The following is a 13,996-nucleotide window of genomic DNA, read 5'->3' as shown; positions in this document are numbered from 1 at the left end:
GGGGGAGGAGGGGGAGGAGGAGGGGGGAGGAGGGGGGGGAGGAGGGGGAGGAGGAGGAGGAGGAGGAGGAGGCGGCGGCGGCGGAGGGGGAGGAGGAGGGGAAGAAGAGATTGCAATTGGAGTTTTTGCTGTTACAGAGACTAGTCCCTTAAAAGGTGGAATAATTTGAAGAGAGAGCAGTCTTCCCACTGCAACATACAATTCAGGTGTGGACACATCCCGGCACTAATCGACACTTTTCAAAGGATTTTAAAAAGACTGACAGAATGACCATTGCTAGCTGCAGTATTTATGGCTTATTTAAGTGCAGATAGGTAAGGCACAGAGTCAAAATGGACAAAACAGGCCATTGTGCCTTAACACAAAAATGATTCACAGATTAAAAAAAAAAAAAACCTGATGTGAATTTTAAGTTCAATATTCAACTCATTTTGTTTCCAGGCTATTTGGATTAGGTTTTAAAACTGAGCAGGCCAGAAGAGACTTAGAATCATGTTTGTTTATTTTAGGGTTGGGGGTGGTGGGGGGGAGGTAGGGATACTGATTCCCAGGAGTTCACAGGCTAGAGGTTTCTGTTTAGCACCTCTGGGCCTTTTTGGCCCCTTTTCCTTATGATTCCCCTAAAGCAGTGGTTAAGATAGGAGACACGTCTTTGGCTTCTTTTCTATCTTCAGGCTAAAACCAGAAATGCCCAGAGGAACAGGCAGGAGACATCAGAGGTGAGGGAAGCAGGGTCCAGGCTTCCCCCCTCCAGCGGATAAATGCCAAAGGCAACAGAGCCAAGAGGGGCCCAGACTAAACGGGCCCTTTTGATTTTTCAAAAGGGGATTTTAGTGAAACGACTTGATTATTATTATTATTTTTTTCAAGTTTATTTATTTTGAGAGAGAGCGAGCGAGAGCAGGGTAGGGGCAGAGAGAGGGGGGGAGAGAGAGAATCCCAAGCAGTCTCTGCACTATCAGCAGAGAACCCGATTCAGGGCTTGATCTCACGAACTGTGAGACTATGACCTGAGCCAAAACCAAGAGTTGGACGCTTAACCGACTGAGCCACCGAGGCGCCCCAAAACTGCTTGATTTTTAAATGTTAGCTTATTTTATTTTATTTAAAAAAAAAATTTTTTTTAACGTTTGTTTTATTTTTGAGACAGAGAGAGACAGAGCATGAACGGGGGAGGGGCAGAGAGAGAGGGAGACACAGAATCGGAAGCAGGCTCCAGGCTCTGAGCCATCAGCCCAGAGCCTGACTCGGGGCTCGAACTCACGAACCGTGAGATCGTGACCTGAGCTGAAGTCGGACGCTCAACCGACTGAGCCACCCAGGCACCCCAAATGTTTGCTTATTTTAAAAACATTCAGGGATCACCAAAATGCTCTCGCTAGCTTGCGTTCTGTTGGCAGGGCACCTGCTTGACTGCGGCCAAGGCTGCGGGGCTATTGGTGGGCCCATTCAGTGGCATTATCCAGGAGCGATTTCCTGATGTCTAGCCCAGAGCCTTTTCAGGGACTTTGCAAGCACCTAATTCCCCGTATCAAATCCCTTTCTGTCTAAGACAGAGTGGTTTCTTGTTGCCACCTGCCCGCTAAGCATATCAAAATGCAAGTTAGAGATACCATGCCAAAGAAGGTTTATCTCCAACAGTTCACTTCAAAAAAAGGAAGGGAAAAATATCACAGATAACACTGTTTTCCCCATCCAATATATGATAACCAGCATCCTCATAAGTAAAAGTACCAAGAATTATACCACAGCCCTGGAGTATGCAGAGGTAGCTTGCAACGCTGGCTAGGAAGGAGACAGTTCCAGACTCTGGGGGAACTTTATGAATACCCAAGAATTGAATACTTCTGGCCAAGATACTGCATACTTACTAACGACTAGTGCCACCAAAACAAACAAACAAACAAACAAACAAACCCACAAGCCAAAAACCCTTTTGTATTTGTGCTGAAAATTCTAGTAAATTAATAGCATATCCAATTACGTGACCCTGATAATGAGAACAGTAGCAAACATAAGAAACCACCATGCCTTGGGGCGCCTGGGTGGCTCAGTTGGTTAAGCTTTCGACTTCGGCTCAGGTCATGATCTCATGGTCTGTGAGTTCAAGACCCGCGTTGAGCTCTGTGCTGACAGCTCAGAGCCTGGAGCCTGTTTCAGATTCTGTGTCTCCCTCTCTCTCTGACCCTCTCCCGTTCATGCTCTGTCTCTCTCTGTCTCAAAAATAAAAAAACGTTAAAAAAAAAAAAAAAAAGAAACCACCAGGCCTTCATGTGGAATTGTTTTTTGACCTTGCAAGGAGCTTCCTGTGACTTTCCAGCCATTTTTTTGAGCCGCTATTTCTATGTGAGAGCAAAACAATGGTGTTTAGCTATACCACACAGATAGGAAAGCTGTCGCTTGACTATTTATGTCACAAATTTGAACATTCAGGTACACATCACTGCTAGGTCACTTTAAATTCTTCTAGCCTAAGGAAGCGAACCAAATTTCTTTTACAGTTTAGATGAGTTGAGTAATTTATAATGGAGCCTTATTTGTTGGCTTTTCCACCCGAGCAATCTAAACTGAAGCCCCACTAAGACTGAAGCCTCACCCTGCCATTCATTCCACTTCTCCAGACCAAGACTGGTTGCCTCACCCACTATCCCCCAACCGGTATCTAGCGGAGAGAGCAGCAAACGGCAAGAGGGAAGAAATTTCTACAGAAGCTCCAATTACCAAACCTTAACTTCCAGACCAAGCTGGAATCTACAAATATGCGTATGTTAAAAAGGAGCCTACCATACGGAGTCCTCATTCTGGAAGTAAGCCACGCTGCAACCGTGGAGGTGGAAAATGACTTGTGCCAGAAGGACTTTACCTGCACGAATCCAATCTTGATTCTTGACAAGAATCTGTGTCTCCTTCTGGCTCTCTTTCAAGAGCCAGATTTTTGACAAGAGCCAGTTCAACATTTAACAGATAATTATCAGGAACATATACAGAGTAGTCCCTGTCCAGCAACTGAAGCTAGTTACAAAATTGTATATACAGAGGTGCCTGGGTGGCTCAGTCCGTAAAGTGACCGACTTTGGCTCAGGTCATGACCTCGCAGTTTGTGAGTTCGAGCCCCGTGTCACACTCTGAGGTGACAGCTCAGAGCCTGGAGCCTGCTTCAGATTCTGTGTCTCCCTCTCTCTCTCTGCCTCTCCCCTGCTTGTGCACTGTCATCTCTCTCTCTCTCTCTAAAAAAAAAATAAACATTAAAAAAATTTAAAAAACCAAAATTGCATATACAGAAAGAGAAAAATCAACCAGCTATGCCCATAGGCAACATTGTGATCTTTGTGTAAAGATATCATCTCCTATTACTAGAATCAATATTTGACAATGTTTTGTTTAAAAAGCAAAAGTATCGAGGGGCGCCTGGGTAGCTGACTCAGTTAAGCGTCTGACTCTCGATTTCGACTCAGGTCGTGGGATTGAGCCCTGCATTCGGATCTGTGCAGAATGTGGAGCCTGCTGAAGATTCTCTCTCTTTCCCTCTGCCCCTCCCCCCTCACACGCTCCCTCTAAATATAAACAGAGAAAGAAATAAAAATAAAAAGCCAAAGTATTTAATAACTAAGTGACTCTCTATTTAGGAAATAATAGTACCACCCCCCCCCCAACACTGAAACACTAAATCATTGCATGTTTGAGAGTCACTGTATTAGTTTTCTATTGCTGCTATAAGAAATTATCACAAACTTATGGCTTAAAACAACACAACTTATTCTCTCACAGCTCTGGTCAGAAATCCTGAAATTCAACATGTTGGAAGATCTGTCTTCCTCGGTGAAGGCTCTAAGGGGGCACCTGTTTCCTAGCCTTTTCTGGTTTTTAGAGGCTGCTGGCTTCCCTGGGCTCACTGCCCTGTCCTCCGCCTTTTGAAGCCAGCGGCATGGGGCCTTCTAACATCTCTCTCTGCCCTCTGCTTCTGCAATTCTCTTTATCGGACCCTAACCTTTCTGTCTTCCCCTTACAAAGACCCTGTGCATAACTGAATTTTACTGTTTGAGGACAGACTGGCATACAGTTAAGGATTTTTAGGGAGGATACATTTAATGTAAAGGCTCTCAGCCTCCTAGTGGATTTTGAATTCTGTGTGACTCAGTGATCCAGGAAAAAACAGAAGCATAAAGTTGCCTACCACTGTAGTGTTAATAAAACAATATTAAAAAAAAAAGACCATTTCAAGCGATTTCATTGAGACAACCTTAATAATTGAAGATACACTTCCCACCTTGGATCTTTAACTTAAACACATTGGCAAAGTCCCTTTTGCTCTATAAGGTAACATATAAGGCACAGGTTCCAGGGATTAGGATGGGGACAACTTTGGGGGGTAGTTATTGTTTCTACCATGGCCACTAAGGTCACTCGAACGAAAAGGGAATATTCAAATATCTTTGCAGCTATGTGCAATATTAACCAAGAACACCTGCTTAAAAAATCCATTCATAAGAAACGGTGAAATGATGAAATGATGAAACATCCATCTTTTTCCCGAGAACTGAGTATATAATGTCTATAGGACATAATGATTAACGGTGAAGAAACACAAGAAGGGTTTTCCCCTAGAGGTGCTTCTTGACATAGTAAAAACCAAGCATGTTTTCACTTCTTCTCACTTACAGGGGAGGTGACGGTCACACCCTGGTTGTCAGGGACAGCATGTGCTTGTTCAGAGATACCCGTGTAACTGTGGCACTAAGGGGGTAACAGCCAGACGGGTAATGTGATCGCGCGAAGTCTTACCTGTTTGAATAGAGCGTAGTCCTGTCGTGTGGACAATGTTCATTGACATATAAGGAAGAAGAAGAAATCGTGGTTGCCAAGGAAGCAGCTTCAAAGAGTGAAGGAGTGCTAGGCACCAGGTCCGGCCTGTGTCGGGATCCCAGGGCTGGGTGACAAAAGCAGAACAGAGACTCATGAATCTCAGTAGTAAATGCAGTGGAGTCGAGTCAAAAGCACTCATTTCGCAGATCAGGTTGCGAGTTAAATGATGAATTCACCTCACTCGTCTGAACTACAGCAGACCCGTAAGACAGCTCCTTGCAAACAGGTTAAACAGAAAGGGGACTGCATTAATTTACAAAACAGCTTATGGAAATGATATTATGAATGTTCTTTGAAAAACCTAAGAAAGTGATTTACTGTTTCAAAAGATGACATCAAAAGCTCGTAGGAGCTTAAGGAGATAATGTGACAGAGATTAACAGGAGGATTGGCCAATGTAGAAACACACAGGGCACCTGCTCTCCCTCCCTGGGATATGCACGTTATTTATCCTCCTCAATTTAGATCTAAGTACTCAGACTTTTTTTTTAATTTTTTTTTTTTTAACTTTTATTTTTGAGACAGAGAGAGACAGAGCATGAACGGGGGAGGGGCAGAGAGAGAAGGAGACACAGAATCGGAAGCAGGCATCCAGGCTCTGAGCCATCAGCCCAGAGCCCGACGCGGGGCTCGAACTCACGGACCGCGAGATCGTGACCTGGGCCGAAGTCGGCCGCTTAACCAACTGAGCCACCCAGGCGCCCCAGTACTCAGACTTTTTAACAGCCGGGAAACACATGCTTCCCAGACCATTTTTAATCATCCTAACCTAAACTTTGGACAAATTTGTATCCCTTACTGCCCAGCCTGGTAGAGACAGTGCTTTAATGACAGGTCAGTCACACAGAACAGAGTTGCTTTAAAAATAGAACACTGTGTGGGGCACCTGGGTGGCTCAGTCGGTTAAGTGTGCAACTTCAGCTCAGGTCATGATCTCACGATTCATGGGTTTGTGCCCCGCGTGGGGCTCTGTGCTGACAGCTCAGAGCCTGGAGCCTGCTTCGGATTCTATGTCTCCCTCTCTCTCTGCCCCTCCCCTGCTCATGCTCTCTCAAAAATAAATACATGCTAAAAAATTAAAAAAAAATTAGAACACTGTGGACATAACAGTTATGGACAAATCCTGGTCCTTAAACTTTTATAACTAGGCCCACACTGATTTTTTTTTTAACCTAGGGAGACATCATTATTATTATTATTATTATTATTTTTTTTTTTTTTTAGAAAGAAAGAGAGAATGGGTGATTTTTTTAACCTAGGGAGACATCATCATCATCATTATTATTTTTTTTTGAGAAAAAAAGAAAGAGAGAGAGAATGGGTGGCAGAGAGGCAGAGGGAGAGAGGCTTAAGAGAGGGACCATCTTAAGCAGGCTCCACACTTAGCATGAAGCCTGACACGGGGCTTGATCCCATGACCCTGGGGTCAGGACTTGAGCCAAAATTGAGAGTCGGACACTCAACTGACTGAGCCACTCAGGCACCCCAAATTTCATTTTAAAATTTTTATGAAGATATAATTGACATATAACACTGTATTAATTTTAAGAGTCCAACGTGATGATTTGATAAACATGTATATTGTGAGATGATCATCATGGTCTAGTGAACATCCATCACCACATAGTAGTTACAATACAACACTTTTTTTTTCTTGTAATGAGAATTTTTAGGATCTAGTCTCTTAGCAACTTTCAAATATACAACAGACTGTTGTTAACCAGCATCACCATGTGTACCCAGATTCTTTTTCATCATTCCCCCAAGCTAAACCAAGACAGGCGATAATAAATATGACATAACTTTAAAGTGTTTCTGGGATCCCTTCATTGGCATGACGGGCTCAAAATTATGCATGTTTAGGAAGCATACGCATGGAAAATGGTCCTAATAGGCACTACCGCATGAGTGTGAGGTTTTAGATGTGGGGTTTGAAGAGGGGGAGATGAAAGGATGAAGTGAGGCACAGAGGGAAAGGGGGTAGGCACGGAAGGGCTGGACTCTGGACCACGAGACCAGACACACTTTAAAATATGTGAGATGGTGGCAATGCAAGCTGGTGCAGCCACTCTGGAAAAGAGTATGGAGGTTCCTCAAAAAGCTAAAAATAGAACTACCCTACGACCCAGCAATTGCACTACTAGGCATTTATCCACGGGATATAGGTGTGCTGTTTCGAAGGGACACATGCACCCCCATGTTTATAGCAGCACTATCGACAATAGCCAAAGTATGGAAAGAGCCCAAATGTCCCTCGATGGATGAATGGATAAAGATGTGGGATACACACACACACACACACACACACACACACACACACACACACACACACTGGAGTATTACTCGGTAATCAAAAAGAATGGAACCTTGCCATTTGCAACTATGTGGATGGAACTGGAGGGTATTATGCTAAGCGAAATTAGTTGGAGAAAGACAAATATCCTATGACTTCACTCATAGGAGGACCTGAAGAGACAAAACATGAACATAAGGGAAGGGAAACAAAAATAATACAAAAACAGGGAGGGGGACAAAACAGAAGAGACTCATAAATCTGGAGAACAAACTGAGGGTCACTGCAGGGGGTGGGGGAGGGGGGATGGGCTAAATGGGTCAGGGGCAATAAGGAATCTACTCCTGAAATCATTGTTGCACTAGATGCTAATTTGGGTGTAAATTAAAAAAAAATTAAATTAAAAAAAATTAAATTAAAAAAAATAAAATAAAATAAAGTAAGACGTGTGAGACCGTACATCTCTGCCTCCTATTCTGGTCAAAATAAAGAATTACCATGATGAGTAACAGATGGTAACAGACTGTATAAAAAAGCAGGTACCCCAAGCACTCAACATGAAAAAATCAGAGAGGCCTTCAATGTTATAGGACAACTGACTAGTGACCTTTAATATGCTTGATCCCACCTTCTCATTCAATATAGAGGAAAACACTGAAACTCTCAATAACATTGAAAAGTGGGTCCGAAAAACCACTGTCTATCAGATTTGAAAGGATTGCTACTCAGTATAAGGCAGATGGGGCTGGACTGAAAAGAGCTCATCAAGACTCCAGTTTTGGGTGCACCCAGCTTGACTTCATCAACCAGAGGTTGTTTGAGCGACCTGTCCAGAAACTTGGGCCAGATACTGGTGAGCCCCAATCTCTTAGGAGCAGCTCTTTAAAACAGAGAACTATCGGGGCGCCTGGGTGGCGCAGTCGGTTAAGCGTCCGACTTCAGCCGGGTCACGATCTCGCGGTCCGTGAGTTCGAGCCCCGCGTCAGGCTCTGGGCTGATGGCTCGGAGCCTGGAGCCTGTTTCCGATTCTGTGTCTCCCTCTCTCTCTGCCCCTCCCCCGTTCATGCTCTGTCTCTCTCTGTCCCAACAATAAATAAAAAACGTTGAAAAAAATAAAATAAAATAAAATAAAACAGAGAACTATCTCCTCAAGCTCCTATATCCTTCAGTTTTTTTAAGAAACTAACATGGTAGACAGAATTCTAGGATGATCCCCAGGGATATGTATGCTTGAACCATCTCCCTCTGAGTGGGGGTCATATCAGTGAATGTGATTTGGCTCCTGTAATTATATATTTGACACCGCAAAAGGAATTATGCAGGTGTAATTAGGTTACTAATTCCTTAACTCCAGCTTAGAGGATATTATCCAGATGGGCCTGGCCTCATCACTTGAGCTCCTTTTTTTTTTCCTTATTATTTATTTTGAGTGAGAGAGTGTGTGCAAGCAGGGGAAGGGTAGAGAGGACTGGAGAGAATCCCAAGCAGGCTCTGTACTACCAGCACATAGCCCGACGTGGGGCTCGATCTCACGAGATCATGACCTGAGCTGAAGTCAAGAGTCAGACACTTAACAGACTGAGTCACCCAGGCGCCCGATCACTTGAGCCTTTTATTTATTTGTTTTTAATTATTATTATTTTTAAAAATTTTTTTTAACGTTTATTTATTTTTGAGACACAGAGAGACAGAGCATGAACGGGGGAGGGGCAGAGAGAGAGGGAGACACAGAATCGGAAGCAGGCTCCAGGCTCCGGGCCATCAGTCCAGAGCCTGACGCGGGGCTCGAACTCACGGACCGTGAGATCGTGACCTGAGCCGAAGTCGGACACTCAACAGACTGAGCCACCCAGGCGCCCCGACTTGAGCCTTTTAAATGTGTATCTGGCAGTCAGGGATTGGAAGTGAGAGAAGGATTCACTTGTACAAAATTCTCTGTTTGAAGATGGGAGGGGGCTGCCTGGCAAGGTATGTGCACGGTCTCGAGGGGCCGGATGTGGCCCACAGCTATCAGACAGGCAGGCATGGGGTCCGCAAGGATGCCAATTCTGCCCACACGATGACCTTTGAGGATTTCTTTCCCAACACCTCCAGATGAGAACGCGGCCCAGCTGATGCCTTCAGATCCCTGATAAACGGTGCCCGGAGAATCCAGGGGAGCCTTTCCAGACTTCTCACTTACACAACTGTGAGCTAATCACTGGAGGTTCTATTAAGCGGCTGGCTTTCTGGTAATTTGTTACATGGCCCCAGAAAACTAATACAACCAAGATATGCTGACAGTGGCACAGAAGAGACGATTAATAACTAGAGGCAATTTGGTGCACTATGAAAATGGAAGGCCCCAAGTACACAGCACGATAAAAACTTTGTAGAAAGAACTGTCCAGATAAACTCATTTAGATATGAAACAGTGGGTCCAAGAGCTCAGCTGAAGAAAAGCACAACATGTGCCCTACTTCCAACGTTTCCATCCAGACTTTCTGGATGTTATGTAGTGTATGTATTATACCCCTTTCCTCCCCCCCAGACCGACAACTAGACTTGTTGCTTTAACTTCAGAAGTCACATGGTGCATCCTATTTGAAAGATTATGGGGCACCGGGGGGTGCTCAGTCAGTTGCACATCTGACTTCAGCTCAGGTCATGATGTCGCGGTTCGTGAGTTCGAGCCCTGTGCTGACATCTCGGAGCCTGGAGCCTGCTTTGCAGTCTGTGCCTCCCTCTCTGTCTGCCCCTCCCCCGCTCATGCTCTGTCTCTCTCAAAAATAAACATTAAAAAAAAATAAAAAAAGATGAACTAATACAGTTTAAAAATCCATCAATCCTATTTCCCAGACTGTAGACACCTTACCGTTTTCTGTGTGCTCTAAGAAGACCAGCAGTGTGGGAGGGACAGTGCTGGTGCAGAGGTGCTTAGGAAAAGGGAGTCACGGCTGCCACAAACCGCAGCCATCCAGCCAGAGAGAGGAGCAAGCGCGTTTCATTAACTCTTTTGTTGGTATCACTGTATCTGGGTCTGAGCTGGTTTCTAGGGAGATGAGAAAAGAAAGAATCCCAGCGTGGAACATGTGGGTAAGTGCTGCAGGAGGGGAGAAGGAGTATCACCCTGTCCTAGTGACTCTGAGGAAAAGAAAACCCCGAGAAGACAGTTAATCTTTAAAAAAAACGTTTAAATGTTTATTTGTGAGAGAGAGAGAGAGCAAGACAGAGTGTGAGCAGGAGAGGGCAGAGAGAGAAGGAGGCAGAGAATCGGAAGCCGGCTCCAGGCTGTGAGCTGTCAGCACAGAGCCCTAGGCAGGGCTCGAACTCACAAACCGTGAGATTATGACCTGAGCCGAAGTCAGAGGCTCAACCGACTAAGCCACCCAGGCGCCCCTGGAGAGCTAATCTAAGTAGAAGAAATTTTCAGGAATTGCTGGGATTCCCAGAAGAATACATAGATTAAAAAAAAGTCGAAACTGTCACTTCCTCTTTAACAATTAGAAAAGGAAAACACCTAATCAATTCAAACAGACAGACAAAAAAGTATGTGATAAAATTCAATACTCATTCCTGATAAAAACTTTTAGCAAACCAGCAATAAAAAGGTACTTCCTTGACCCGATTATGGGTATCCAATACAGCAAACTTCTTTCTCAACAGTGAAATGTGAGAAGCCTTCCCTTTAAAATCAGGACAAGGCAAGGCCGCCCGGTCACCGCTTCTATTCATCACTGTACCAGGAGTTCTAGCTAGCAAGTGACAAAGGAACGAGCAAAGAGGTGAGGTCTAACACCGCAGCAACCAACCGCTGGAAAACCCACATCTTCAAAAGATACCCTTTGGAAAGATAGAAAATACAGGTCTACATCTTTACCCATTAGAGAAGAAATCTAACGAAAGGTAGGGATATATGACAAGCAAGAGGAAAGTTCTAAAACTTTTATTAAATTCATTAAAGACCTAAATAAGTTGGTAATTCATTGTTACAGTGTGTGTATATGTATATGTGCATACATATAAGCATATAATGTGTATGTTTGAAACACACACACACACACACACATTATACACATGCACAGAACAAGGTCCAAGTAGTAAAAACACAAAGATGTTCATATGTGTCACCTCCAGGTAGTGGGGTGACTGATCCTTATTTCTGAATATCTTAGTGTATTTCTAACGTTTTTTACCTTAAGCCATATATTATATTGTTTACGTGTTTAAAAAATTTATAGTAAGCGAGTCATACTATAAGTATCCTTTAGAAAATTCATTAACACAATTTGTGTCTTTTTTTTTTTAAAGTAAGCTCTACGCCTAATATGGGCCTTGAACTCATGATTAAGAGTGGCAAGTTCTACCTACTGTGCCAGGCAGGTGCCCCCAGGTTTTGTTTCTGAGAGCAGGTATGTTCTAATGTTTTTTTAAAAAAAATTTTTTTAACGTGTATTTACTTTTGAGAGACAGACACACAGACAGAACCTGCACAGGGGAGGGGCAGGGAGAGAGGCAGACACAGAATCCGAAGCAGGCTCCAGGCTCCGAGCTGTCAGCCCAGAGCCCGACGCAGGGCTCGAACTCAGAGCTGTGAGCTCATGACCTGAACTCAAGGTGGACGCTCAACCGCCTGAGCCACCAGGCGCCCCTCTAATGTTCTAATTGTTCTATTGTGAATCCACATCACCTATATAAATAAAATCAGAAGAACTCCTCCCCACCCCCCCCTTTTTTTTTAAGTTGAATGTCTTTACCTTCCTCGTCAAGGCTGCTGAAACTCTGCCCCTCGGTCAGCAGATCCCGCTTCTCATCCTTCCATTCCTGGCTAATTGAGGACACGATCTCTTGGGAGGTTGCCTTCAGGGCAGCGATGGAGTTGCACCGTTTTTTAGAAGGTGAGGCCTTCAAAGCTAGACAGGAAGGACAAAGGAGTGACAAAGAAAGATACTTACTGTAAAAGCACATTAATATTTTTAATTAAGGTTTTATTTATTACCTTATTAGTCATTGTTTGAGGAGAAATAAAACAAGAAACTTTGATTTACATACACGAGGAAAGGGAGACAAAACTGTTGGCGTTTGGGCAATTTTTTTTGTCCGCAGTGACTTGACTTCGATTACAAGGGCCTAGAGTCCATGCAAACTGGAATACATCTCCAGATTTTGAAGTTAAGTCTCACCCGAGGTGAAATTCAAATGTTTTGAGGCTAAAGGAGAATTTTTCTGCCTCCAAGCAATGTTTTCCTACTGCTAGGAGGAGGTCGGGTGGGTTGGTAAAGGCAGATGGTAAAGCAAAGAGAATTCTCATGACCCTGGTTTTATTAACTTGGGACTAGGAATTTCTAAACATGCCAATGTTTAATCTTATACTCAGGAAGCCTAATTTAGTCAAGTTACTTCGGGTTGCTTTTTTCTTTTAAGTGACTTTCCACTGAAATTTCCTGCCCTCTGGGTCTTTTCGAGGTCACGGCTGTATCAGATGTACCGTTCACTCCTGACCTTTGTCCCAACAGCATTCTACAACTTCAGAAGTGTGTTGGGAACCCGAACCAGGGCAAATGGACTTCGCTATCAATCCTGCTCGCTGAAGGCTGTGCCTGTACTTCGGCTACATCACTGGGAGCTGTTTTAGCCGCAGCCACACAATCCCCATCTCTGTTCAGTCTTCGTTCCAATAATTCTTCTTGGCTCAACGCAGTTATTAAAGAATTTCCTTGGAGAGGAGAGAAGTTGCGGCTTGTTTATGCCTTGCCTGAACTGGTTTTTGGCAGTGTCTCTCCACCTGTGGAGGTTTGCATGCAGGGGTGACCTGACAGCTGATGCATTAGAATAATTGCGTCTGGCCTTGGGAAGCTCAGAGCTTAGATTGCAACGCTCATCTGGGGCCTGCCCGTAGGCAGCTTGCAAGAACTTAATTGGACAAGGACTTTGGGACACACAAATGGGGAAGAATGGTGGGCATTCTCTCCAGTTCTGGAGAAGTAAAAGTCTGTGTGTCTTGTGAGCAGTCTTATAACCATAATCATATGATCATCATCATAAATAACTTTTGTAGAGGGTTTTAGGGTTTGGAGACTAACATCACACTCCATATCTCAAATTACCCACGCGGTTGTCTGAGGGAGACAACGGTTGTCTGAGCCCTTTTATAGGACCAGAAATAGAGAGCTGAAAAGCTGTGACCTGCCCAAGGTCACAGAAGGAGAAAGCAGGAAACCCAAGGTGTCTTTCTTTTCTCTGAAGTTGTCTTAAGCGGTATTCATTTCTTCGCTCGCTAGCATTCTATTTCCTGGCTGACGTGAGGGGGAGAAGAGATAAAACCAGACCTGGGTTTTCTTGGAGGGGAGGAAATTTTGAATGTTTAAAAACTGATCAAAATGGATTTTACTGGAAAATAAGTGGCCCAAATAAGTCACATTCACCTTGACTCCTCATCCTATGAAGACAATGGCGACACCTGCTATCTAGGTGTGAAGGGATTACGCGCACTGGCTTCTGCTTTAAGGTTCTGTCTGCTGACTTTTATGAACCTTCACCTCTTGTCTTCCAACATAATATTTTAAAACTTTTAAGTCGGAGGATCTCAAATGTGGTTCAGGGAGTACTAGAGGCTCCTGAGACCCTCTTAGAAGGTCTTCAATGTTAAAACTATTTTCAGGGGCTCCTGGCTGGCTCAGTCAGTGGAGCTTGTGACTCATGATCTTGGGGTCATGAGTTGGAGCCCCACAGGGCTGTAGAGATTACTTAACAAAAACAAATAAAATAACTAAAAAAACCTATTTTCATAACAATATTAAGGCGTAATTAGCCTTTCTCACTCTCTAATGAGTTTTCTAGATGCCACAGGACATCTAGCCA

At 44.0% G+C, this 13,996-nt stretch overlaps 1 protein-coding gene across 27 annotated transcripts in view; it reads right to left on the bottom strand.

Moving 5' to 3' along the window:
- PIP5K1B (phosphatidylinositol-4-phosphate 5-kinase type 1 beta) overlaps positions 1–13,996 on the bottom strand; it is a 315,659-nt gene that overhangs the window by 76,900 nt on the left and 224,763 nt on the right. For all 27 annotated transcript variants that reach the window (XM_049633433.1, XM_049633313.1, XM_049633276.1 and 24 more), the window contains 2 exons: positions 11,893–12,048; positions 4,783–4,927 (listed from right to left, as the gene is read on the bottom strand). In XM_049633433.1, the coding sequence (XP_049489390.1) occupies positions 4,783–4,927; positions 11,893–12,048 (301 nt within the window). The remainder of the gene's footprint in view (positions 1–4,782; positions 4,928–11,892; positions 12,049–13,996) is intronic.

The sequence above is a fragment of the Panthera uncia genome, chromosome D4 (assembly GCF_023721935.1).
Source record: "Panthera uncia isolate 11264 chromosome D4, Puncia_PCG_1.0, whole genome shotgun sequence".
Taxonomy (NCBI): Eukaryota; Metazoa; Chordata; class Mammalia; order Carnivora; family Felidae; genus Panthera; species Panthera uncia.
Note: the sequence above shows the minus strand (reverse complement) of the source record. Positions and strands in the feature narration are given on the sequence as shown.